Here is a 27,033-nt window from a genome sequence, read left to right on the forward strand (position 1 = left end):
TACAAATAAACTGTGTGCCTTGTCAATATAAATACCAGAGTATGGCCTTTCAAATAACAGAAATGTTGGTGTATATATACTTTGTATGACAGATTGTCCCTTGCTGTAAGGTCTGCTTACACTGTCAGAGCTGAATGCGTATGCCTTTAGTGAAAAAAGGATGTAAGGCTGGTCTGGTTGGCCAGACATTTTTTTCACAGAATAAGCTGTAATGTTGCTTTCCCCCCCTTAATTCTTCTTTGGTTTTTTTTTTTTTCATTTCGAAAGGTAAAAACTCTATGAGGGTGCTTTTACGGGGTCACAAAAAGTGGACATAATGAACTGAATAAATTTCATTATGTTTGAAAAGCTAATTTAGCAAAAGGAAAGCAAAATTACATGCGTGTATTTTTTTTTCTTTTAGGACAGCCGAATACCAATATGGTAAACAAATATTGCTAGATTCAGGTTCTATGGTTAATTTAGAATGACATCATTATTCCTTCAGAGCACGAGTCACACCCAACCAATGCAGGCTTCAGAAGTGACAGACTCTCCCCTCTTTGGAGGGAATTAGGGAGGACTTTCAACTGCACATGCCTTGTAGGCTCCCTAAAGAGCTGATCACTCTGGCCTCAGTGGGGACATCAAGGAAGATGCATCGAAAGCTCTTGATGAGGCTTGAAAGTAAGGACTGCGTGTTTGAATATAGCATGACTGAAACCAGGGAGCTGCCTTTTAGCATGCAGTCCAGAGCTGCCCTTCCACCCTTACCACAACCAGTCCCCCTTGAAGTGAGTGTAAAGGAGTGCAAGCTAGCTTGGCTATAGCCTCCCTGACTTCTGTTTGACAAAGAAGATTAACATGGGACAAGAATATTAACATGTCAATAACTCAACAAATGGTATTATTAAGACCTTGATAAAGCCAGAAGTGAAACTGATACTTCTGGGAACCCGATCAGAGCTGACTGGATTGACAATGCAGGACAATTATGTCATTAATAGGAATAATACTATTTTTTTGTGGAACTCTTCTTACTTCTAAGTGCTTTCCAAAATCACAGAGACATGATACGCTGATTTTCTTGACAGAAATCAAAGCACTTCTTCCTTTCCCATACATGTAAGATGTAATAATGTTGGTACCTGCCTTCAGTGTTGCTGTTTTCATATTATTACCTATCCAATAGTTTCTCAGTTCTGCTTTTATTACTTAGCCTAGTTCTAAGGACAAGGAACAGTTAACATTCAAGTATGAAGAAATGGGTAAATGTCTATTAGATGAGATATACTACTGATCTCAGAGCAATTAGGGGACACACCACAGTTCTCTAAAAAATTTCACACTGATATCTAATGGTATCTATTAATGGATTATTTTTAACATGGCTGCTTTGTTATTAAGCAGGATGAGGCTGAAACTCCTTACAAGACTAAAGTATATAACAGCATGTTGTATTATAGTGATAAAAATTACTGTAAAGTCGAGTTACAGTTCCAGTGTACAAAAATTGTGGGATCACAACCTCTGTTCTTAGTAAAAGGAAGTTAAAGTTAGAAATTTGAAAAATGTATTTAACGATTTATCTGAAGAAGAAACATGGTAAGTATGGTCAGCAAGCACAACTGTCACTAAGCTCCTCTCAGAAATTGCATATTGCATGAAGCATGGCTACGCATTTGTGTAGTATTGCTGCATCTCAGGGAAGGTTTAAAAAACCCTGCCATTCTTCAGCTTGTGGCCATGCACAAATTGAACATGTCAGCTTGATATTTTCCTCTACTAGTTCTCTTTGGGTAGGGGGAATAGTTATCTTGTTTGAATAGAGGGAGGTGTTTTAATTGCCTTTTGGCCAGACTTGCCTCCACAGGTCTACAGGAAACGGTGAGAGAGGGTTATGCTTCCTAGAGTTTCAATTTGTGCAATGTTGAGAGGAGGAGAAGCACCAAATCTTGACTAAGAGAGAACGAGCTAGTCCCTGAAATGTGCTTTAAGAGAGAAATATACGTATTGTATGCTGGATTTAGACAGGCAGTGTGGATAAAGAGGCACTTATGAAAGGACTGGATATCTCAAAAATATTCCCCAAAAGACAGTTCAGAGACAGTTAAGAATGAAGAGAACGTGTCTTTTGCTGCTTGAATAAATATAATATGGGAAGATTAAAGACACTGCACTTTTAAGTCATGGTTTGCAATCAAGGACTCATGTGATGCCACAAAAGTCAATGCAAGAATATGAAAATTGGCTGAACAAAACTGTTTTAATGAGTATGGTTAACTACTTTATAGCCATTATGGTTTAGACTGATGAAGCAAGAAGCAGCAGCAGTAAAAGCAGAAGGTATAGAAGGTTGTTGATGGTAAAAGGATAAAAATATCCAAAAAGCCCTATGATCCCAAGGACATTCAGAGAATGCAGCTTAGAGGTGATAAAAAAAATCCAGATTACGATTTTGTACAAAGTTCTGGTATTTGTAAGGAAACAGAATCAAATTTGAATGAAAGCCCCAAAATGGCAAGAAAAATGAAGACAAGGTGTTTTGAGATATTCATATTACTGAAACATAAATGTGATAGAAAAATGAACACAAATAGAAACACAAATGTTATAGGAAAAGCAAACCCCACAAACGTTACAAGAAACGGTACAGAAATATTAATTATGACAACTGAATTGTGAACGTCTTCCTACACAGTTAAAAGTGCAAGTGAATTGACACTACTGTTGGGGGCTAATTTTCATCTGATCAAAATTCAATACTTGCTTTTATCAAAATGAAATCTTTCAGTAGAAGTTCTAGAGACTTTTTACAAGCCAAATCTCAGTATTTCCAAGTCAGACTCCATAAGCAATGCATTAAGATGAAGCAAGAGGAAAACTGCAAAATGTCATCTGTTCCCTGTTGCCAAATGCCGACAGTTACAAATGATGTGCCCGGTACGTGGGGAAACTAAACAAGTCCAAGCCAGGGGCAGTATCTTACTCTGTATCACAGAGTTTTAAGGAAACCACAGCACTGAATTTAATGTTAATAAAGGTGTAATATGCAAAGGGTGATACTCTGCAGCATGCAATGAAAATAGCTTTTTACCTGTGATTCTCTCTAGTCTATAAAATTATTGTAAGGATTTCACATTCTGAGTGATTTCACCCCCTTTTCAGAATGGCCGGAAAGCTCGTTAATTTAACTGTGGGAGTAAAGTAAACTTGTAAGGGCTCTGCTTGCTAATGTCACTCTCTGATTTCTCTTGCATTCCCTTGGAGACGAGAATTGAGTGGGAGAGGGAGGAGGGGAAAGAGAAGACAAATGAGCTCAGGGCATGAAGTGCCCGGGAAAACACTGAATGAACTGTCAAGAGATACAACAGGGGATTAAGAAATGCACCGCTGGGAGAGGAAAAGGCAGGGAAGCCAAACACGCCTTAGAGAAATGACGGGTGACATGGGAAGGAGCAAGATCCAAGGTAAGAAAGTTAAACATAGTAGCATGGCAAGGTCTGGAGAGCAAAGAAGAGACATGGAAGAAAGGCCGTGAATTTGCAGGGAGGAGGAGGAGGAGGCATCTTAGTCTGGATCAGATCTCTGCCTGCTGATGTTGCTCCTAAAAGGAGAGGAAGGCAAGAGGAGATTAGGCAGGAAGGAGGTAAGAAACAGTGGCTATTGGAATTAATTCATGCCTAAGGGAGGCAAGTTACCCAGGTTTAACCAAAGGGGTTAGAGGAAGCCAAAGGAGAGTCCATCCAGCCTGCACCTTGCGGGGGATGTGAGATAAAGGAACAGCTGTCTTTTTACAGCGGAGCCTGCAGGCGCACCTGGGCTGGGACCACAGAGGGATGGTCCCAGATGCCTGACACTGGGCTGGCCATGATTTGTTCTAAACCACGTCTAAGGACTATGTAGCTGCCAGAGATCACCTGAGTGCCAAGCACACCATCGTGCACATAGACTGCAGCCTTAGCAGTACAACCCAGCCTCAGCACGTGCTGCCCAGACAGCTAAGGCTGTCTTCTTGCCCTGGAGGGATCCTCTGTCGCAGAGCGGCCTCTACCAGTTCCTCCAGCAATCCGAGGAGCACAAAGCAGCTGGAGACTGGCAGGGCAGCAGGCCAACGATTCAACCAAAGGACTTCCCTGTAACGTTGAGGCTGAAGTTACACAAAGTAGTCGTGGAGCATGCGGAATGAAAGCAGTGGGGTCATGACAGCTGCTCAAGCATGTGCTGAGCTCCCGGTGGCTCCCAGGGAATGACTTGGGATAGTGAGATGATTCAGAAGAAGCAGGGCTGAACAAGACACTTGGGACCTTCTCAGAGGGCTGCCGTACGCTTCTGGTCAGATTAAGTATCATGAGCAATAGCAGCTTTTTCTCTGGAATAATTTGCCCTCTTGAGCATTGTCATACATTCAATTAATAGTGAGGTTTTTACCCATTTTCAGCTGATCTTAAAGGCTGGCTGGCAAGTGCTGGCATGCCAGGGCTTTGACGGAGACCTGACGTTGCAGGCTGGGGAGGCAGGCCTCTGGCCTCCTGCATAACTGAGTGATTGCACAGGGGCACTTCAAGGTTTTTTAGGAGTTTACTTCTGATGCTTCGAAAACTTAGGTCCAGAGAAAATGCTCCTTCTGTGCACCTGGCTTAGCTCTGTGTGTGTGTGAAAGTGGAATAGAAACTGCTGCAAAAAAATAATGGAATACAGGCTAGCTACGAAGTCACTTCCAAAATGCAAATGTGCATATAATTAGTTCAACTTTTAAGATTTATCTGTTCCAATGTTCATATTATGTATGCATAATATGCAGTTATAGTTAATGGTTTCCAGCTCAGATATTTCACAATTTTAGAACAACAGAATTTGATTAGGCTGATTACAGTTATACCTTGTTTAATATTATAATTTCATTATAAAACCTAATGTGGAGGACTTTTAGCTTCATATGGCTCCACTGGTTTTTTAGCGTGTGTATATCTTCAATCCTTTTTGTTAATATCTTTTTTATTCAGCAAGTTTTTAGAGCTTCAATAGCAGATAACACTACGAGTTTTTGTAACAGTACTTTAGAAAGGTATGCATTCTTGAAATATGAAGGGTCAATTCTGATCAGCAGACTAAACCCTTAAAAAAATAGGAATTCAGAAATCCATTTTGCCACAGATATAAAAAAATCAAAGTCTGTAAACATACAGAAAAGAGATTATATGATATCCTAAATAATTCACATTAGTACTTAAAATTTTCACGGTAAAAAACACAAGGAGTATAAAAAAATATTTCCTGTATGTCATTCCTTCCTTTCTTCAGGCAAAGTGGAGACTAAATAAAATAAACTCTAGATTAATTAGCATCAAGACTAAGTGAAATAAAGAAAAGTAGATTTCTTCTGGATCTGATATTAGCATGCCATGAAAAGAAACAAGTCCAAATGCTTTAATAAGTGCCAGAGCAGTGATTGCCAGTGTTTGGGATGCAATGTTTTTTCAAAGATTTCCTCTTTTCACTATAAAGTTGTTCTAAAAAAGGAAATAAAATATTTAATAGTTTTCTGAAATCTGCTCTCAAATTACTGAGAACTCGACTGAAATGATCTAAGTTCTTTGGATTCACACTCCGATTATACAAACAGATTTGTACAAGAGAATAGTTAACAAAGCTATTACTGAATTGGCTCCAAAGACTGATCTTTTTATTACTAAACACACAGTACTTTTTACTCCAATGTAACTTCTGCCATTTAAACAGATGTGTGACAACCAAAGGGTGAAACAACACAGTCATGCTCAGAGTTAGTTGAAAAATGACATTTCTAGTCCACTGGAAATTCTAACAGTTGAAAAGTTTTAACTCTGAGTGTGAAGGAAGTCTAAATTCAGTATGGAATATAAATTCTATCCCCTTCCCAAAATATTTTGAGAATCGGAATAACGCAGTAGAGTAAATAAAATAAATAAATAAATGCTGAGATTAAAAAAGAACGTATCCAGCAATGAAATGGAAATATTTTGCTATTTCTAAAATAGAACAAGGAAGTCAGAACAATTTATTCTCCTAATTTCTTATTCCTCGCCTGACAGTCGAGGGAAACCTTTCCATTTTAATGACTTCATTTTTTGCAAAAGAAAACTCTTCAGCTGAAAAGTTTTTAGCCCACGCTACCTACAAACTTGAATATGCAAAAGCTGGGAGAGAGAGACACACAGGTATACCACGTCACTCCCACACAAGACCTTATACGGCACACATGGTTTCCATCTCTTTTGGCAATACTAGCATAAGCCTCTGGAAACCCAGCCCAGTCAGATTTAATGTTACAAATCATCAGCACTGAAAAGCAAAGTCACAATAATCTCTGCTGGTCCTAGAAGAAAAAATGGCAAAATAGTTGTGTTGTTATCTACATTTTCTTCAAAAGGGAAACATACTTAACAAATTTGGTGCATGGGGATTTTATGTTAAAAAGTAAGCAGCTATGATGCCCGATGGATGTTTTTAAGATTGCTGTTTTGGCAAGAAAAGTAACACAGTGCTTTTTTTCCTCCACTTATTCCCTGTAGCTTTACATAATCAGTGCAATTTTTTATTTTTGGTATTAACTTGTACAGAGCATCATAGAAAACATGGCTGGAAGGGTCCTTGAGAGGTCATGTGGTCCAACCCCTACCCCGAGGCAGGATCTGCTCTTCCTCTGTTAGTCCTGAAAGATGTCTAATCTGTTCTTAAAGACAGCCTGTGAAGGGCAAGGGGTCACTGTCATTGTCTGTCTGCTCCAGGGCTCCAAAATCTTCATAGTGAAGTTTTTCCAAATGTCTAATCCGAATCTTCCTTGTTGTGATTAAACAGATTACTTCGTCACCATGGCTACGGGAAGGCGATTAATATCTTTGCTTCACCAAAAGCCTCATACACTTGCAAATTTGGGGTGAGTGAAATTGTCTAGCTTTCTCTGTCATTATTTCAGCTTGGGAATTCTAACGAGACATTGGTTGGAAGTAATTGTTTAAGAAGTGCATAAACAGCAGCTTGGAAATACTACTACTACTACTGAGGGGAATAGGGCTCTCCCTAAGCCAGCTGAACATAACCTAACTCAGACCAGAAAGTCTGCATGAAAGCAGATCTGGTGTGAAAGATGGCTATTTACAGACTCAGTAAATAACAGTGTACTTCATGACACACAGTACCCTAAATTCTCCCTATGATGAAAAATACAGACCCATCAACCACTTAATAGTGAATATAATAAGCGCTTTTCTGCGATCATACAGATGCCATTAAGATGCATTCAGGAGCCATCAGCTACTTCTACAGTGTACCACAGTAGGCTACAAAAAACTACAGGCAACATGGTGAGAAATTACTGCCCTGATTAAAACTCTAGGCCTTCAATTAGCCAGTATGAATGCCGGCATGACTAAAAGTGCCTGCTGTACCCAGCAGATGCCTTAATTTCAGTAAGGGACTTCACTATCCACCAAATTGACTGCCTTGCCCAGCTTGCCTGCTGGAAACAAGTGGTTGTGTGTGTCACAGTTAAACGTCGAATTTACTCTTTGTGGAAATGGATGACTATTCCCAGTCCATCCGAAGCTGTGCTTTCGTCTCTCAGCATACAGGACAGGACTAACTCATGGGAAGGAGAACACGTTCCCTCCCAAACGAACAGCTTCTCACTCCTCTGTGTATCCGCGCTGTGCTTCTCTGTCCTCTTGGCAGGACCTAAAAAGATATGCAGCGGATGCACCAATGCACAATTAAATATTACAGACGTGCGCTAATGCTTTGGGAATGTGCCCGCTACCGAAGCCTTGCCAATTTACGGATTACTGTAAGAATACCTTAAAACTGGCAGCAGTGCTGTTCCACCTGCTGTCTTTGTTAGGGATCAGCATTTCTAGCCCTGTCTCCATTTCAGGACACAATATGCAGTGAAGCAGCACCTGCTGCTCTCATGTCTCTGAAGGGCAAATGTAAAAGCTGGAGAGTAGATACAGGTGCTCAGAGTCCTCTTGCACACTGCCTCAGCCAAATGTACGCTGACAGAAATGTGAAGTTATCTCAGAACACAGATGTTTGGCTTTGCTGCCACTGCCTGACACCCGCACTTTATTTTCTTTATCTTGTGTTGAATTGAAAGCTTTTTTTTCGGCCCTGACCTTGGCAGCAGTTGCTACTGCATTTCATCATAAAGATAGGAGAAAAGAAGATGAAAAAAAAAAAAGAAAAAGAAGAGGGACTTACTGGATTTTCATGATGCCCTTTGTAATCCTGAATACTTCAGCGGAGGGCCCTCTAACACTTCTACTTATCATACTAACTCTACGTCTTCCGATCCTTCATGGACACATTTGCACCCAACAGATTTTCACCTTACCATGTCTTTCATGTGATTTAAAAATACACCTATTTTTCCAGTTGACCGAGATGACTGAAAAATATGTGTTAATTCTACGATGACCTTTTCTGAAATAAATTGTTTGTGTTTTAAGGCGCATTTTTGTTATGTTTTATTTGGCATATCAGTTTGTAGTTCAGCTCATTGGGGGATGAAGTTGCCTATAAAACCCGTACGTGAACTCTCAGGTTCTACTTTATCTACTTTATCTATAAATTGCCATGACCTTTCTTAGTCAATATAACTGAGGATTCTGTAAAACGTTTTGCTAATGGTGGTTATGAACAGGTATTGATGACTTAATGACTGTAACGCAGGGTAAAGCAATTCACTGAAAAGATTTGTTCTGAGGCTGGTAAAATTACAAGTCCTACTGTTCCACTCATACCCCTCACTGTTGCGCTCGCACCTGCGCACCACATGTTGCTGGTGGTCTCTGTGTTTTCAGTTTATTCCTCCAGGAGTGACATTGCCCCCCACAGCCCACATTTCTTTTCTCAGCTTCCTCTGCCCAGGCCAGCCTGTGTGAAAGCTGGCTGTGCCTTCCAGGAGATCCTCCCTGCGTATTTCCCGCTCAGTGAAACACAACCTTTTACAACTTCAAAAAAGTACCTAGCCAGCCTTTTCTGGGGTAAAAGACTATGCAGACATGTTTTCACTTAGAAGAAAGAAAGAAAAAATATTGAGCCGTGAAGACAAATTTCTTGTCAGTATTTGCTGCAGAACAATGTCAATCTAATGTGTAAATGGGATGAAAATCTAGTTATTGATGCAAATCTACAAAACCATGGTTATCTGAGTTACAGCTTTCTTGACAAGAGTGAGATGTCTCACTATTATTTCAATATATACGAAATAGAAATTCAAAATACTGAACTGAAAATTATTCAGACCCAATGTTCAGAAGTCAGACAGGAAGACAGCATGGGAAACAAAAAGCATCTTTATGTGCTTTTTGTTATCAAGGGCCATCTTTACAGTTACTTCATCAGTTTCCAGAAATATTTCAGATGGTACTGCATAACTCAATAAAACAATAAGGCATCTGACTTTTATTTTATTACTTACTCAAAAAACGTGGTCCATCCAGTCTCATCACTTTTAGTTGCCAGAAGTCCACTGTTGCCATGGTAGGTAAATAAGACAAGCTCCTGCCCTTGTGCAGTCATGCTTTTCAAACATCCATTAGTGCCTATCGTCAACCAGATGACTTGGTTATCAGGAGAGACCACTCTTACTGGCATCCGGTTGGGATCCCGTCTGATACGAAGAGTGTTCCCATTGCTATCCGTTACCGCAGTAATATCATTATCATTACTGTAGCTAAAATTGTACAGATAGTCTCCGGTGACTAGACTCACAGTGTACTGGTGAGTACCGTTAACATCAAAAATATAAAGCTCTTGGTCAGTTGGAGAAGCAACTTCATAAAAGTTCATGGAATTCAATAAGGGTTTGTTCTTTGACACAGCCCGTATCCTAATATTTCCCAGATCAGCAATATAGAGTGTGCCATCGGGAGACACAGCTAAGGAAGAAGGGGCATTAAGTTTAGCATCTTTAGCATAGCCATCTCCATTTTGGTAACAGTCACAGTTGACATCATTTTTGCAGTCGCACTCTGATGGTATTCCAGCAACTAATGAGATCTCTCCATCAGTTGTGACCTGTCTTATCCTATTAATCTTTTTTTCATCAGTTTCTGTAATGTAAAGTACCCCACTGTAGGACACGGCAATGGCAGTTGCTGACTCTAGCGTGGTCTGTACAGCGTGCTTTCCCACCGTGTACTCCACTCCAGGCACCTGGCAATGCATTGGCCTCCCCGCAGCAATGCGAACTTGACGGTTTTCAGTGATCTGCAGAACTACGTTGTTATCCAAAACGTAAATGGAGTTATCCATTGGGTTGATAGCTAAATCCGTAGGCCATTCTAGACGAACCTTAACAAAGAGAAGCGTTTTATTAAACAGTTAATCAGTGCAGATTAAATTAATGAATTTGCCTTTGGTTATAGACACTGCTGTAGGATATTTTTCATTTGCTGTAACCAATCATGACAAAAAGACTGGTAGGAAAATCCATGCAGCAAACTAAAGCTTTTCAAGGAGGCAAGGGGAACAATGCTTAGACATCTATCTTATTGTAAAGAAGCCAGCTGCAATGGAACTAAAATACAGGTTGAATTTCCTCTGCAATAAATGCTACTCTCTTCTGTATCACAAATGCATAAATAAAAATAGAGAGAGATATCAAAGTCTACATACGTCCTTTAAGGGCAGTACTCACCTTTTGTTTTTTTAACAGGAAAAACAACTTACTACCTTCCAGATTATGAAACACCGTACTGTACTCCATCTTTAAACATACCACTAGTGATGTCCCTTCTTACCTACACAAGCTTCTTGAGACAAATAGAAAAATATGTTCTTTTCTATATATCCTCTCATTCACTCTAGTAGGCTAAGGATGTAGTGATTCGGCAGACATCAACATGCCAGGACAGTTCTAACAGATCCGCCATTCTCCCAGTATTTGCTATCAGACTTAATGTTTCCTGCTGATAGTTTCGCTGTTCTAAACTAAACTGAACTTTATGGGCAGAAAAATTGAATACAGCAGCATTTATATCTAAGAGAATACACTACGATTCATGCTCTTGGAATAGGGTTCTTTCTCTCCAAATTCTGCTGTTAAATATCCATTACACACTCCACCCAGTTTTATTTTAAGTGGCAAAAAAGCTGCATTTGCATTTCTGGCCCCAGATCAGCTCTCCAAATTAGCAAGAGATAAATCGTACCTGGCTGATGTGCATGCTGGTATCACAGGTTAGAGGTCGTGCTGAGGTCAGGTCATTGGAGCCAAGCAAAGTGGATATTATTCCGTTCTGATCCACTTTTCTGATCATGGTTCCATCAACAAAGTAGATTAACCCGTTCTTGTCAATTGCTATTCCTTTAGTGAAGAGAATGAAAATTAGTTTCTTGTACTATCAATGAATATATTATCCATAACTAAGGGCGTCAGTGGTACGTTTCTAGTGGAAATTACAGGCAGAAAATACGGTCTTAGGCAGTAGATAGTAAACCAGCTTGTAAACATATCTTGCATAATAAACCAATGTTCCGTATAAAATCTACTACTGTCAATCACATTCTTTTGCTGTTGTGTGTTGAGAAGGGCCTAGATTTTAAGTTAACCTGAAAAATGGGATAAGTGGGACCAAAAGCAACACTGATTTTAAATCTTCACCGTTGCCTGCCAAACACATAATCTAAATTAGCATTTTTAAATGCTCAATAATCATGAAAGCCAAATATTTCCTAAAAAATCAACCTAGGTCCCCTGTAGCTCTCTTCCTCCATGGTCTTTCCACTTCAAAAAAATTACTCAAAACCACATTTTGGAGCCAACTACTGGGCTCAGTAATTAAACAAGATCATGTCCCCAGCTCTGAACTTTCGAATTATTTTGGAAGTTATGGAGGGTCAATTCTTTTTACCTTTAGGGCTCATGAGAGTTGCCTCCACCGCCTTGCCTCCATCACCACACCTTGCCTCATCAAATGGTAGGCACTGCTCCCCTGTTCCTCCTATTACCTCAGCATTTTTGGTCAGGTCTTTCGCACCCGTGAGTGACTTGGGCCGATAAATCCTGCGTGTGTTTGTGTCAGAAACATACAAATCTCCCGTCACAGGATCAGTTGCGAGGTAGTATCTGTGAGCTGGGTTGTTGCTGTAAAACGGAATGATACATCGCATATGCTGTAATTAATTGCACCTAACATTGGATCAAGAAGAAAAGGCTTCAGTTCACACAGAGTGCGATTAAAAGTAAGGCATGAATAGTTAAAACCAGGGTGATGCTCTAGGCATATGCAGCACAGGTCATGTCGCCCCAAAACCTTCATTGGTTCTCATTTCTTGCCTGCGTCACAGGCAGTCCAGTCTAGGCTACTCATCCTTTTGGGACAGAAGATCCATTTTGTCTGTGATGCTCACAGGCCTGGTCTATGCTCTGTAAATAGAGACAGCTCCTGTCTCTACAATAGGCCAAATAAAATACTGGAGTCTGAAAACTCCCAGGCTTTCTGGGAACCTCGATCCAGTTCCAAACTTTGCAGCAAGACCCCAGCCCTCGCTTACACTTTGTTGCTGTTACCATCCTATTGGTTTTGATTTCTATAAGGCTCCTGAGGTGCATGGTTTATATAATTCATGAACAGATAAGGCAGAGTTCGTATTATTAGTTCACAGGCAAGAGATAAGACATCCTTCGTAAGTATTTGTTTAATCCACTGCTTTCAAAGATGTGATACGCATGATTTAACACATTAGGAAATGTCATCTTTTCCACCAGAGCACGGAGCGGAGCTTTTCTGTTCTTCTTAACTCAGAATCATATTTCAAATAACTGTACACATTGGCACAAAACCGCTAACTATGCCAACACAGTCTTTATTACAGTGAAAATATATATTGCTAACCATTTTCCCAGAAACGTACATTTTGCCTCTCCACTGGTGCCACATAATTGAGAATTACTGTCTTTTCTCCCCTGCTGGTGAAAAAAACAGCCCTGGAGAGTACCTTTTGGATTGATATATTATGATGTAGAAACTTAACCCACTGCAGTTGGGATTCCTGACCTAATTTATGGCACAAAGAGCTGAAATAAGGTCATGTAAATACAGGAGGTAATTTCAGATGCTCTCCTAATGGATTGAAGCAGAGTGTCAGAACAGTCAGTCCCACTTCTGATGTTTGCAAAAGCACTGCTTAAACAGATCTACCAGTCTTGGTGATAGCCAAACATCTGTTCGCACAATGCTACACTTCACGTTTTGTAAATACATAACTGTGCTAATGTAACACGTTTTTATGTACTGCCACTTGGAAAACGCAACAAGAGACCAACAGGAACAACTTGTGAACAAATTATGTCTTTTAGCAGGGACAGATTTTTATAGCTATCCAATTACAAAAAACACAGAAAAAATGTGTTGCATAAATAGGATTTTCTTTGGTTTTAAGACTTTTAACATGTTGGTTCAGAATGAAGAAACCAAGTGAGGCAGACTAATGAAATCAAATGCACAGTGATTAGCACCTCTTAAAAAGCTCTGCTACAGAGCTGAGTGTTGTACAGCATGTCTGAAAACAATTACATGTAGGCTTACTTGAAATTTCTGTGTTAGAAATCTATAACTGCCAATGTGCTAGAGAGTTGAAAGGCATTTCTGAAACCTTAATTTATGCAGAGATCATTTAATATGATCACTACGTAGTGTACAAATTATTTATACCTCTATAGACTGCAAATTAAATTATACCCATTTACATGATTACTTTGGTCTTTAAGAAACTTTGCAGACACTTCAAATATAAACACATTGCAAAATGTGGGATGTGCAATTAAATTTTATTTCATCGTAATTTAAAATAAAGTCCTTCCTTATACTACTAAAATCTAAATTAAAGTACTTCAACTCATCTAACATTGCCTCAATCATAATTTTGAATTGTTGGAATAATGAGTTGTCAAATCAATAACTAAGTAATTTATGCCTAACAGAATTACCTCTTTCTAAAAAGAATTTTTAAAGTTGCTTTCTTCATAAATATGAAAACATTTCTATGTTTTAATTAATTCCAACAAAAAATGACAGAGCTCTTCTTATTTGGGATGAGTTCTCATAGTGAGCAGTGTATCCTTATCAAAACAAAAAAATTCAGCTGATAATTTATGGATATTTTCTCGTTTTATTAAAAAAACCCCAAGGTTTGGGAGTGCAGAGGACATCACTGTTGAATCAATATAAACCCTCCACTCTGTCATACATAGACATATGACGGCTCCCTTCTAAGATAATACAACAGGCTTAACTTCAGCGTTTCGTTTCAAGTGAAGGTTAAAAGGCTCAGGTAGCTTTAGCTGATAGAAAAACCTCATTAATTCACAGCAGCAAGACACAATTTGAGGGACTGAGTAATGGTCCCATGAAAACCACATTTATTTTCTAGCCAGAAAACATCTATGTGCACTACGCAGATCTCAGAAATAGTACAGGGGTAAGCAGCCAGCAGCTGGAAAGCTGCACAAAGTTTATTCTATTTCATTGTAGCTTGACATAATATTAAGCTTCTGCCTTCTACCAGTAACGACAAACGCAAAGAAGTAAACTCCGCACTCAGTGACTTCTTGACTCATTCAGTCTCGCCTAACCGCTGTCAGTAGCTCTGAAAAATATGCAGTTACATACCAACATGGGCTCCTATAAAGACAGATGACAACAAATTCTTGCTCTGGCTATGCCACATAATAGTAACCGTACTTCAAATCTGAAGTGCACACACACGTGTGCAAATACACACACAGGCACAGAGCTGTAATGATCTATTTCCCCTTGCATAATTTTATCTTGTTTACACCGATCTTTTAATTCTTCAACTGTCAGATCACTTGCAATACTCTCCATGTATGAATTTTTAAAACATACTCTTCCTGCTTCAGTCCCCCCATCTCTCCCATTCACTCTGTGCCTTCTAAACCGTATACCCTCAAAGCTGTTCTCAGGTTTTGCTAAACTTTTCTCTGGCTCTCTACAGACTTGGGATACCGCCATAGCCTACAAATGACCTCTCTGTCTTCAAAGTCCTTCTAAAAATTACTTCTTCCATGAATGCCTATCAGCATTCATCACCCACAGGCAGCAGTGTGTATAAAGACATCAGTTCAGCTTTGAGATTGAAAAAATGTTAGGTCACTGGAACATTAAAGGATAAATTTGATCTGCATTGTCTCTCTAATTTAGAGTATAGGCTCCTTGAGGTGCGAGGCACATCATTCTCTGTGCTGAAGCACTGTGTTTATAGGCGAGGAAAGTTCAATGCTTGAATAGATAACAGATCTGAACTAGTAGTTAGCCTTGTTCATTAGTTTTACTTGGGGAATGCATATTTTTGTGCATTTTCTTAGTTTTGATACCTAGTAATTATATATTGCAAAGTGGTCTATTGAGGGCTGTTTTCCAAACTGCAATTTAAATAGAAATCTCCTCAGTGTTTCACAGGGCTCTGCACGACTTCACACAGGCAAAAGAAGCTATGTGGTCTCATGGTGTGTCCGTAAGCTGGGGAACCCATGGCCACAGGATTTGGTGGATCCTAAAAGTTTACATGTCTTAAATAAAAATCAGCTAAATTAACAGAATAAAAAAGCTATCAGGGGATATTAAGCATAAAGGTGCCACTCTTGGTGTAGGAAGCTTCCGAGCAGCAAACCCCTTAGGCTAAGACTGGACAGTGGGAAAATGTTGTATGAGGGGAGATAAAACTCAAACTCATAGTAGACTGTGCCAGGCTGCCCGCTGGGCTCCACGCCTCCTGCCCAGTGGCTCCGCAGCTGCTCCTGCAGCGCCACTTCTCCACGGTCCTCTACGCCTCCTTCTGCCTCAGGAGGACCCCCTACTTCATAGCCAATATATGAGGCCATGAAAATGATGTTACACTAATTTGTGCAATATGATTGCAATTTCTCTACCTGGAGCTTCCACTTGTGTGGGCATGAGTAAGGGAGAAAAGCTTCAATGTTATCCCTCACCAACTTTTCTTACATGCCGGGATCTAGTTTCTGAAACGCTGCGGTTGAGCCTGTGACCACAGTTCTGCCAGAGGTAGAAGAGGGTGTCGCTACTAAATCACAGCAAAAGAAGCCTCACTACGCATCCGTTCCTTAATCCCTTTTGTCCATTTCAAATTCCCATTTTGAGTATTACTCCATATTCCATACATGTGCCAAGACAATGTCTTATCCAGCTGCAATCACAACTTCACGACACCACAAGGGATATTATTATTTTAAAAGCAGTGGAACAAATGCAAATTGAATGTAATAGTGAAAACCTAAACCCACCAAATAGAAGAGATTGCCTCGGAGTCACACCTGGAAAATAACATAAAGCCAGCAAGACCGTGCATCAACTCCCAATTCTGATCATTAGCGCCAATGCAAACGCTTCAATTTAGTAATGGATTTTTCTGCCTAACATGTTTGAAACATACTTTTTTAAACATAAAACCCTTCCTCATAAAGAAGCATGTCCAAAGTAAAGTGAATTAAAAAAAAAGAGAACTGAGATATGACTCTCTGTGATTTTTTTTTCTTAAAAAAAAAAAAAAAAAGGAAGGAAAAGGATTAGCAGCAAGAAACAGAGAGAACGACACTGGCGGCGCTGCTAAGCCCTGTACTTAGCAGTTCCACCACAAAGTCTTGCAGGGTTTCATGTATCCAACAAGATTTTAGAGTAACTCTCTTTTTGTCTCCTTATCAGCACCAGCTGCGTAGCACAGCAATTCTAAGCATCCACCTTCTTCTCTGTTCTTGCCACTACTGTAGTGATGCCAGGACAAACGAATGCTGTACTCCAGTCCTTCTGATTACTGCTGATTTTATGACCTATCTTACAAATCTCAGTGTACTTTAAAACCTTAACTCCTGGAGTTGTGTTATTATGGGACAATTTAAACTTCCCTTTAAAGAAACGAATGTCTTAAAGGTGAGCCTGAAAACACTCAACATCAAAAGGGTAATGAAAGGAACTTGGTTGACACTTTCATATTTTTATTACTTATATGCCATTCTCATCATATTTGGGGTATCTGATAAATGAGTGAGTTTTGACAGGATCAGCACAAGTGCTGCCAGCAAGGAATAGGAGAGAGCAGAGATGAGGGGACAGCAGAGGAGGGCATACACAAGCATAAAAAGAAGCCTGACTGTGGACAGAGAGTGATGAGAAAAGAGGAACTCGTATCCAAAAGGATGATACAGCCTGACAGCTGACATAACTAAAACATATGAACTCATTATCTTTGAAAAATACTCCTCTTTTCTAATAATACATCTCAGAAATGACTTCTCCATTGTAAGTATTCATTTGTTAAAAAAGAAAAAAGAACAGTTAGAAAAATATAAATCTTCTTTAAGGAATGCTTACCTATGTCTAAAATCTTTATTTCTTGGTGGGAGCAAGTAAAAAAGAACAGAAGAACATTATTAGAAAAACATTCAGAAAGGATGTTAAAAGATGAAAAGAAGGCAACATTTATACCTATCATTAGTGAAGTGGTGAATGATGGTCTTTTGTCCACTCACGTCGACTATGTAGCTTAACTCTTAAAATCCACAGAATAATTACTTTGGGTAGATTAAATTCTCACAGTTTACATAAGCATAGTTAAAATATTTTACCAGGGTAGAATTTTTTCAATTTAAATACTTTTTCAAATGCATTAAAATCTTTTGACTCGAACTTTTTTTTGTTCCCAAAAGCATCTGGCAACTCTAACTTACACAATGTCAGAAATCTACTCCATACTTCAGTTTGCAACAGTAATTCACAAGTCCAAAAGTCTGAGATGAGAAAAAACCATACCTTAGCTCCAGAACGCTAGTTACATTTCCAGATGGGAATATCCGCCGAACATAGTTGAAATCCCCCACGTAAAGACTGCCATCTATCCCACAAGCTAAGGCAACCGGAGCCAATAATTTATTACCATCAGCTTGACCATTACAACTTGGACAGGAGATGCTCCGTCGTCTTCCATTGCCCATAATGCTACTAACAACTGGGGGTTGCTGAGATATAAATTGATTTTCACCATTTCCTTTGTAGAGGATTCCTGGCAGGTAATATAAAACCCACAAAATAACGAATAGTTTATAAAAACTTTGAATGGATGTACATAAAATGATGCATAAGTTTTCTAAATGTTCTTTTAGTTGATTAATATAATTTAATGGACTTTCACCACCATATTTTTCCCACTACAAGTAACAGAACTTTATTAAAACATTTATAGTTATATTTAAGTCACAGACACACCAAAATACAAAGCATTGAATTATCTTGTCCACACAATGTACTAGAAATACTAACTATCCTAGCGTTTAAAACCCAAACAAGTTTTCAGTCATTCTTATTTTTAAATGTTAATAATTTCAACTGTTGTAATTCAGAGTAGAAACTGACACGTTGAAGGAACTACAAGGTGTACTGAATGAAATCAAGGTCTGTGCTCCTAAACCCTTGCAGTTTTGAAACTCCCCAGAAATGACTGAAATTCTAAATGGGCATATATTGTAAAAAAAGAAAAAAATTATATTTGCAAAATTTATTCCTAAAGGCCTACTATAACTAACATGAATATGATGTCAAATGTAATCGAAAGTGGATTACTGCTGCAAATTGTAAATATTAATTAAAGAGCTACTTCAAAAAGTTGGAGATTGCCTCAATTTTACATTATAAAAGACTCTACTCAGCTCACAATAAAAATGTACCTCTGGCAACAAAGTCTGCCTCAATACCATGTCTGCAGTTATAGGCAGTTATTAAAAATGTCAAAACAACAAAAAAAATGTGGTGCCAGGCCAACCTGCCTCTTAAACTTAATTCTGCTTTGAGGCATGAAAGGACCAATAATTTTGTGAAGACAAAGCAATGTGCCAGCAGTATTTTTCTTACTTATAGCCTCCATAGGAAATCTGAGAAGAAAAATGCATGCTTTATGTTAAATCTTCAATCTCAGGAAAAAAAGTGTGAATTTACAGTGTGTTAAAATGTTGCCAGGACCCTCATTATTATACCTCTCAATGAATCCATTGAGATGTACTCTACAAATGGCCAGCTATTATGGTTTTACCTGTAAGTTACAATATGTCTTTCCACGGTGTAATCCATGTAAACCACATGTCACTTTGTACTTCAAGAGCGATACGTGCTTTATTGATTGTGTGCCGAGTTTCAGAAGCAGTTTGGGGCTGAGGGATACATTTCTCTTTCCAGATGCTTAGAAGATATTTCAGATGTATTCCTCTTTCTCTCCCCACCCCCAAAATGCACTATTTATACTGAAAAGTATGAAAAAAATACTTTGTTTTCCACTTTAAATGTTTTAGGTGTCTTCACTAATTTTTAATGTTATAAAATTTAGGAGATTATAAACGTAAAATCAATATACATGATAAAATCGGGAAGAGTGAAATCCGTTTATGGAAACCTAATGGCAAGTAATCTAAATAAGTAATCTAAGTCAAAAGAGGGAAAATGTATTTTTCATGAATAGTTAAAGCCAGAATGCATTAACAGTATATGAAATCCCCTCTCCTATGATTACATCATTTATGACAATCATAGCACCATAATTTTGGCTGAAATAGCCGAGTTCTATAATTTTCATCAGAGGAATTCTACAAGTCAGCACAGTGCACATTTGCACCTGATTTATTCTGTCATTACCTTGAAAAATTGGTCCTTCACATTTCTCCTCTATTATCACAGACTAAAAGATGTACATTAGACTATTTACTGCAGCAGTTCAGGATGTCCGTACAAACAGTGCCTGCACTCTCCTCTGAATAAATTTCTCCAGCTCATCCACCTTGTCATTACAACTCTCCACTTCGTTTATTCAATTAGACACACGTCGCTTTGAAAAGTCATTACTTGTCAAATGTACTCTTGAACTTAATTTAAAGCCACCATCAATTTTCCTTGTGAACAGAATCAATCTTATATATACATTTATAATTATAGCTCTTTACATTTTTAGATGGATTACCTTACAATAATTTGCACGGGATTTTTCTGACATTTTAAATTAGGTACAATGACACCTTTTCCCTTGATTTGGTTACCTTGTTTTTCTAGCAGTCAGAAGCAATGCTTTAGGTGGTGATTAGCATAGCACACAAAACAAGCTCATGTACTAGTGGGAGACCTCCAAAGGACACCAGAAGCCACATTCTTCCCGCTGAATTACTCCTGGGCTCCTCCTTTGCATAAAAATCCAGTGCAACCAACTCCCATCTTGAGCCTTATGACTCTGCTTATTTTACCTTTCTTACATGCTTCCAGTCAAATTTTTCCAAATTTCCCGCTGTTCACTGTTGAGCTGGGGTTGCCTTAGCATGGCACCCTCCAGACAGTTGGCAAGCAGCTCACTGGACAAATTTACCTTGGTGGCAAGGCACAATTCTTATAAATGTGTATTGCTCCTCACCTTTCCACTGAAACTAAGACTCGCTCACTAGCAACTGGACTCTGTCCTGAAACAAGGGGCACAAGTGCCCTCACTGACTCAAGGCAGCATCATTCGTCACCTGCTGTGTGCTGAGCTGACCACAGCATTCTGGGGAGGATTCACCTCAGCGAAGATTTAAACAGGAGGAGAGTGTAAACGAAGAGATGGTACTCATGTGCTAAGTGCTCCCGCGAGCAGCCATGCTGGGGCTGGGGGTATCATGACATGAAGAGGAACACCTCCTGTGTAAATGAGGGGTTTAATACTGGGAGTGACAAACTCTCAGTTTGGCAGGAATGTCTTGTATTGCTGTTTAATTTTCACTCATTTTGAAAATTGGAAGTGAAAACATTGTTCAAGATACTGTTAACATACAAACAGTTAAACCCAATAACAATGTTGATGCATACAATTGCTTCAGAAATAGTGTTTCCTTAGCATCACTTAATTTTAAAAAACAATTTCAATGTTTTTGGTTGGGTTTTTTTTTTGGTAAGAATATCTAACACTGGCTAATACTGTTAGATGAAATTATTAACGCATATGTATTTATAGGATGAAGAAGCATCACATACACTGTAAAGCTCAACGCATTTATGGTATGCAAAACATTCCATAAGTTCCTTTTTCAAAATAACAAAGCAAACATTTGAAAAGTTAGAAAAGCACCTGAAGTGCAGGACAGTTGAATATTAATATTAGCAAGAAGAAAATTAACTCCTTACCATTCTGAACATCCAATACATGATGTTTATCCAATGTCCAGCCACCCATGTTGGAGGCATCCAGTTCATAACCCTGCAAGATGGCAGTCCGCTTTTCCCATAGAGTTAGATCCAAGCAAGACTCATATTCATAACCTACAGACACTGAAATAACAGTGGATTTCCTCATTAAGTATAGGATCTTGTTCAGAAGAAGAGTTTAGACTGTGATTTCCTTAAACCACATATGCTCTTCTGCCCTCCCAGGCTACCTGAAAATCCCTATGGCTTCCTTAGATGTACCAAAAAACCTAAACAGAATTCCAAGATCCTTTAAAAAGCCATCTTGGGTTATTAAAATAATTCTAGTTATTAAAAGTAAATGAATTAGGACAGGTACAGAGGAAAGCCATTTTGTGAAGTACGTCAGAATGCTATTGTGCTCCGAAGTCCAAGGAATGTACAGACTAAATACCATACTGTATTATTAGGCTGAGGGCTACTTCCTGGGGGAGAACTAGAAGTGAAAAATGACAGTGGTCTCTTTTTCCTTTTGAAGGTAATTTTTTCTTATAATTCAAAGTTTAGTATTTTCCAATATATTTTAATATCCATTGTTATTTCTCATCTTATTCTGCTAAGCATTTTCTACTTAATGGATACAGGTATTTGAGATGTGCTTCCCTATTTTCAAGACAACAGTAAAAATGCAAAAAAACCCCATAACGCACATACCAACAGCTTCAGATAATCCATAGACTCTCTGGTTGTATGCATCGGTTTTATCCCATATGAAAGTATAAGCTAGATTTGGGGATGCAGGGAACCATTTTTGGAAAAGTCTTCCCACCACTGCCACCATAAGATGAACCTTCATTAAATTAAATGGTATAACAGATTGGGTCATAGTAATCTTCAGAACAGATTTATATCCTGCAGCCCTGGAGCTTAAGTATGATAACTTCAAATCGGTTCCTGGTATTGTTGTTTCTTCGTGAAGTACCTATGCATTGGTAAGAAAAAAATACAGTATTTGAATGATTTGGAAATTAAACAGAACAATGCAGCTATCCTAAAAGGAGGCCTGACGTGATGCTACATGACAGTCTATTAGCAAGTATCACCTAAATCTGGCCTTCATTTAATAATGTAAAAAAATGCATAAATAAATAAAAACATTTCACCTTTATTTCTGAAAAGCGAAGTCTAAATTCTTCGTTACACTGAAGCTGCTTAGCTGATAATTTCTGCTGAAGGATTTTAAAGACCTCACCTTTATTTTTATGGGGGGAAAGGAAGCATGCAGGAGAGGGAGAACATTCCCAACCGCTTTTTCCAAAAAAACATCTATGTGAGAACAGCCCCTTCTTATGCTGCCACCCATGTCCCAACTATGGATATGTAATAAAGGCAGTAGAGCCTCTAAGCACAACAAAGTTTCAGATTTGGGTTGGGATGTCTAATTGCTCTTGAGGAGCAGGAAGGACTTTTAGGTGGTTTATTATTTGCATTATGTGTGGACTGTAAATACTTTGAACTAGAGCATTCTTCCATTTATTTCAAAGACAGATAAGTAGAATGCCTCAGGGAAAGCTTTTCCATATTTCCTGATCAATATTCACTACTCAGACATCAGCTCACCACTTTCTCATTTCAGAGAGGTGCAATGATTCAATTTCATTTTTAAAAGGTTCCCCCCCCCCCCCCCCCCACCTTGTCTTTTCCTCTGAGCTGAGGAGCTTTTGTGGGTGATGGATGGATGTGAGAGGTTTCTGTGTAATGTGGATGAAGACAGCCTATACTGTCCTATACCTCAGTCAGGACCGAGAACACTGAGAGCCAGCACTTCAGGTGAACAGCTACCAAGAATTGCAGCTTATTGGGGGAAAAAAAAAAAACCAAGAAAAAAGAAAAAAGTATCTAGACACATTTATAAAGGTAATGTTTCTCTGGCGGGAAGAGAGGGCAAAGGACACTGAAGCACAAGCCCAGAGCCTTGGTGGTGTCAAAGGAGCACTCCTGGGGAAGTAAATTTGGAAAGCTTTATTTTACTTCCCCACCTCCTAGTCCTCAAGTCTGAAGACCAAACACTAATTAATATTAGCGGGAAGCAGACTTCAGGGAGAGCTGAAGTCACAAATATTAGGCTTGAGACTTCAGTGAGATCAAAAACTGGCTACTACGTAAATGCTAAGCTAGCTGTCTATGCTGGAGAAATCCCTGGACCCTGCTTTTAAACAACTGACTGGCTGTGTTGAATAGGGTAAAATAATGTGCTTTAGGCTTTTGAGGAGGGTAACAGGTGCTACACCATCCTCTATGTTAGCACTTTTGCTGGGATATAAAGAATTATTTATAGGGCATTAATTATATCTATCTCCTTCCCAATAACAGTAACAAAAAAATCAGGAATAGTCTTTTGACTCGTTATCTGGCACAAACGGTTATTTACATCTCATATATGTAGGCATGCAATTAATCTTCTCCAGTAATACTATAATAAAGCTGTAGGAAGTAAAGGAGGACTCGGAAGATACTAGACAAAATTTATTCAGATTTTAAAATTCTTAATTCTTAATCTTCGAATGTTTCTTTTTTCCCCACCAGGAACCTGCCATCGCTGAGAAGAAATGACAAGCAATACCATCACTTGGAAGGAGGTGAGAGTGGCATAATTTCTATTTATAAATCTAGTCTGCTCTCCCTCAGTCCAATATACGCACAGTATCTAAGCCAGAGAACAAGCAAATCTTTTCTACACAAACAAAACCCCCTCTCTCTAGAGAGATAAGTGATTGTGAACATATTCCTTTTCCAAGACTCTGAAAGAAAAACACAAACCACCTAGGAACAAAAGACAAATTCCTCCTCAAGGCATCAGCAGGACTCTCATATCCTGCACATTAAAACTAGTGTAACAGATGGAGGTCTCTGTAAGCAAGAGGAGAAAAAGAAATAATACGCTTGTAATAGGACACAATTTAATGGACTTCACTGGTGTCCTGTTACAACCATTGCTTCTTTTACAACTGCAACTGTGGAAGAGCAGCGTTAAACACTTAGCTGATCTTCCAGTACTCTTGGCTGAGATAACAGGCAATAAAGAGGACACCTTGAAGTTTCAATTTCCAAGAAGTTCCACTGTGTATTTGGATTACTATCAAATTAGAAACTAGGACACTCACGCAGTTCTCAGTGAGGTTTAAAACAAAACCCGAACCCCTATTATTAGTTTCTGTAGAAGCCTCAAATATCTGCTGGAAATCTGACTTACAGCTTCCTTCTTCCCACAAAGTATCCCCTGTAGTAACTTATTTTCTTGAGAACTTTAGAAATGTAGAGGTAAGGTTATGCAACTCAGTCCCTCTCCCAGAATCAAGCATTACAAAGAGAATTAAACAGTTTTATGTTCATCCAAAAAGTTAAATCATCAGGTGTCCTATGGAAACCATGACAACACATCAATTGTAAAGTAATCAGGAGTGTCACTGGGTATAAAAGTCACATCAGGAATCGCCAACACAACCAAGCTGCCTGTACTTTACCTTTTCCACATAGAGTATCAAACTACCTTCAGAAAGGCTGATACCCTAAGGAGACTGAGTTATAGCCCAACCACCAAATTCTAAAGGTTGACATTTTATTTATGGATGACCAAGCTTCTTGGAAGGACAGCTATGAAATATCTAACCTACAGGACTGAGATAAGGGTCATCTCAATTTTCACAAAGACAGAGTTTACTGTCCTGAGAGTTCAAGCTGGCGACTGAGTCACATAAATTGTGCAGGGCTCCTTGTCTCTCCTGGACAGCAGGACTACAGTTGTCCAGGCCCTGGAATGCTTTCCTGCTCCAAAATATAATATGATCCAGGTGACATGCTCTGATGGTATTAAGAACCCTGAACAAGGAATTTAATTCAATTAGGGGGAAAAATATGCCTGCTGTATTGCTGTGATTTTTTTTGGCAAAATGAGCAATTTCAATAGGCGATTTGAGAACAAATTTCACAAATGAGTGCAAACTTCAGTCCTAATGTCAGAAAAAGGTTCTTTGCTGAGAAGTAACAGCCTAACTTCTGCATTAAAATGTACCACCATCTTGGCTTGAGAGGGATAAAGATGGCATTTTTAGAAATAGGTAGATATTGGCAACTACTGTTATTACACGAAGACTAAGACCAAGGAGTACTAAAATTATACTGTAGTAGAAGCTGAAGCTGCCACATTTCAAGATGGAAAAATCTTTTCCTTTTAATAGAATATTCCCCTAGAACTGAGGCTCTTCAATGAACTTATAAAGAAATAACCTTGAGTTAACAATATAAAGTAAGGAGAAATGGAAAGGGGAAAAATACTTGGTTTTTTCTAGTCTTAAAACACTGCTGAGATACCACAGAGAAGAAGGAGAGGAAAAAGCCATACACATGTAGAAACCCAAAAATGTGTCCATAGAAGAATAAATCAAGAGGTGTATATAACGTTCAAACAGAAAGCAAAGAGAAGAAAAGCAGAAAACAGAAAATGTGTTGGCAAACAAGGACACAAAAAAGGAGATATTTGGCTCTAAGAGTCATCTCCATTTTTTTTCTCAGTCTAAACTTGAAGTTCTGGAGATTCTAGCTAAATGAAACTAGGATGCAGCATCCATCTAATACTGGACTATCTAGAGATCCTATTATACTGCCCTTTCAAATGATAACATAGGTTAATTTCTTTGCTGAAAATCTGGCCACCCTGAAGTTAATACACAATCATTTTTATTAGATCACTGAGGCCCGTACTTTACCCTGAATTCTTCTTGGTAAATAAATTTTGCCAACTTCTGCTGTATAGTATTGCCAGTAGTGAGACAGTCAGGGGAGAGGGAAAAAAAAGCGGGCAACCTTGAATATATAATTTGAAGGAAAACTTTTCAGCCTTCATTCTCCCACACACTTGAGGTGATGGAAACAAGCTGCTCGGGACCTGCAGAAGGCATCTTGCAAGCGTATGTAACAGCAGATAATAGAAGTTTAGGAGAAGGAAAGCCTCAAAAACTCAATTTCATAACTGCTCATTGTGACTCACATGTGGGTTTCTGCCAGACCACAACGCAATATGTGGCAAACAGACATATATTAGGAAAAAGACAGCAACAATATTGCCTAACACATATAAGCAGCTCCAGCTTAACCTGATCTCCCTCATCTCCATGCAGTTTACTGTCTTGTTCCACACTGATTAATCTCAGCTAGTCAAGTCTAGGCAAAGCATGCTAACTTGCAATTAGAAGTAGATAAAGACATGCCTAAGTAGTCCAAATTTAGTTAACATGTTATTTACTATCATCCCTCCTGAGTAATGATCTGCTGATTCTATGACTACTCCTTTATCCACTGCATTTGTTCTTTCCCCATGCTCACCTTCTTTTTTCAGTTTTGTTTTGTGCTGCTTCTTTGGTACAGACCTTAATTCCCCCTCTGATCAATTTGGGATTCATAGGCCACTAAGTACACTCTTTTGGAAACATTATCTCCAAGGGACGATGAAGCACTTCAAGGGATGGTGATTACAGCAGCACATCATTTTCTCCTATAGTACGTGACAGTGAGTGCTGCTACACCACATGAACAGGATGACTAACACTGACTGAAGGAACATGGGAAGCAGTTTCTTTCTTTGTGCCTTCCTCCAGTCTTCCAGACTTCAAACTGGCATTGTCCCTTTTTTATGAAAAGTTCTACAGCAGTTCCTCCAGAGCTGAACAGTTTTGAATGAAATCTGATTCTGCCCATCTTTTATCAGAGTAGTGAATTTTTTGGGAGACAGACTGTCAAGCATTATGCATTTCTGAGGGGAAGCTGACCCTAAAGAGGTATGTCCCAG

The 27,033-nt window shown here is 38.9% G+C and overlaps 1 protein-coding gene and 1 long non-coding RNA gene across 12 annotated transcripts in view; one reads left to right on the plus strand and one right to left on the minus strand.

Moving 5' to 3' along the window:
- Positions 1–27,033, minus strand: part of TENM3 (teneurin transmembrane protein 3) — a 416,596-nt gene that overhangs the window by 26,533 nt on the left and 363,030 nt on the right. For 8 of the 11 annotated variants that reach the window (XM_064449664.1, XM_064449667.1, XM_064449663.1 and 5 more), the window contains 7 exons: positions 21,903–22,170; positions 21,189–21,332; positions 17,811–18,060; positions 17,373–17,393; positions 11,877–12,109; positions 11,175–11,329; positions 9,440–10,314 (listed from right to left, as the gene is read on the minus strand). In XM_064449664.1, the coding sequence (XP_064305734.1) occupies positions 9,440–10,314; positions 11,175–11,329; positions 11,877–12,109; positions 17,373–17,393; positions 17,811–18,060; positions 21,189–21,332; positions 21,903–22,170 (1,946 nt within the window). The remainder of the gene's footprint in view (positions 1–9,439; positions 10,315–11,174; positions 11,330–11,876; positions 12,110–17,372; positions 17,394–17,810; positions 18,061–21,188; positions 21,333–21,902; positions 22,171–27,033) is intronic. The other 3 variants (XM_064449668.1, XM_064449662.1, XM_064449660.1) reach the window with 1 other exon arrangement.
- On the plus strand, positions 3,257–23,830 carry LOC135313065 (uncharacterized). Its single transcript, XR_010372653.1, has 3 exons — positions 3,257–3,449; positions 6,820–6,898; positions 23,775–23,830. It is a non-coding gene; the product is annotated as an uncharacterized LOC135313065 (long non-coding RNA).

Source organism: Phalacrocorax carbo, chromosome 4 (assembly GCF_963921805.1).
Source record: "Phalacrocorax carbo chromosome 4, bPhaCar2.1, whole genome shotgun sequence".
Classification (NCBI taxonomy): domain Eukaryota; kingdom Metazoa; phylum Chordata; class Aves; order Suliformes; family Phalacrocoracidae; genus Phalacrocorax; species Phalacrocorax carbo.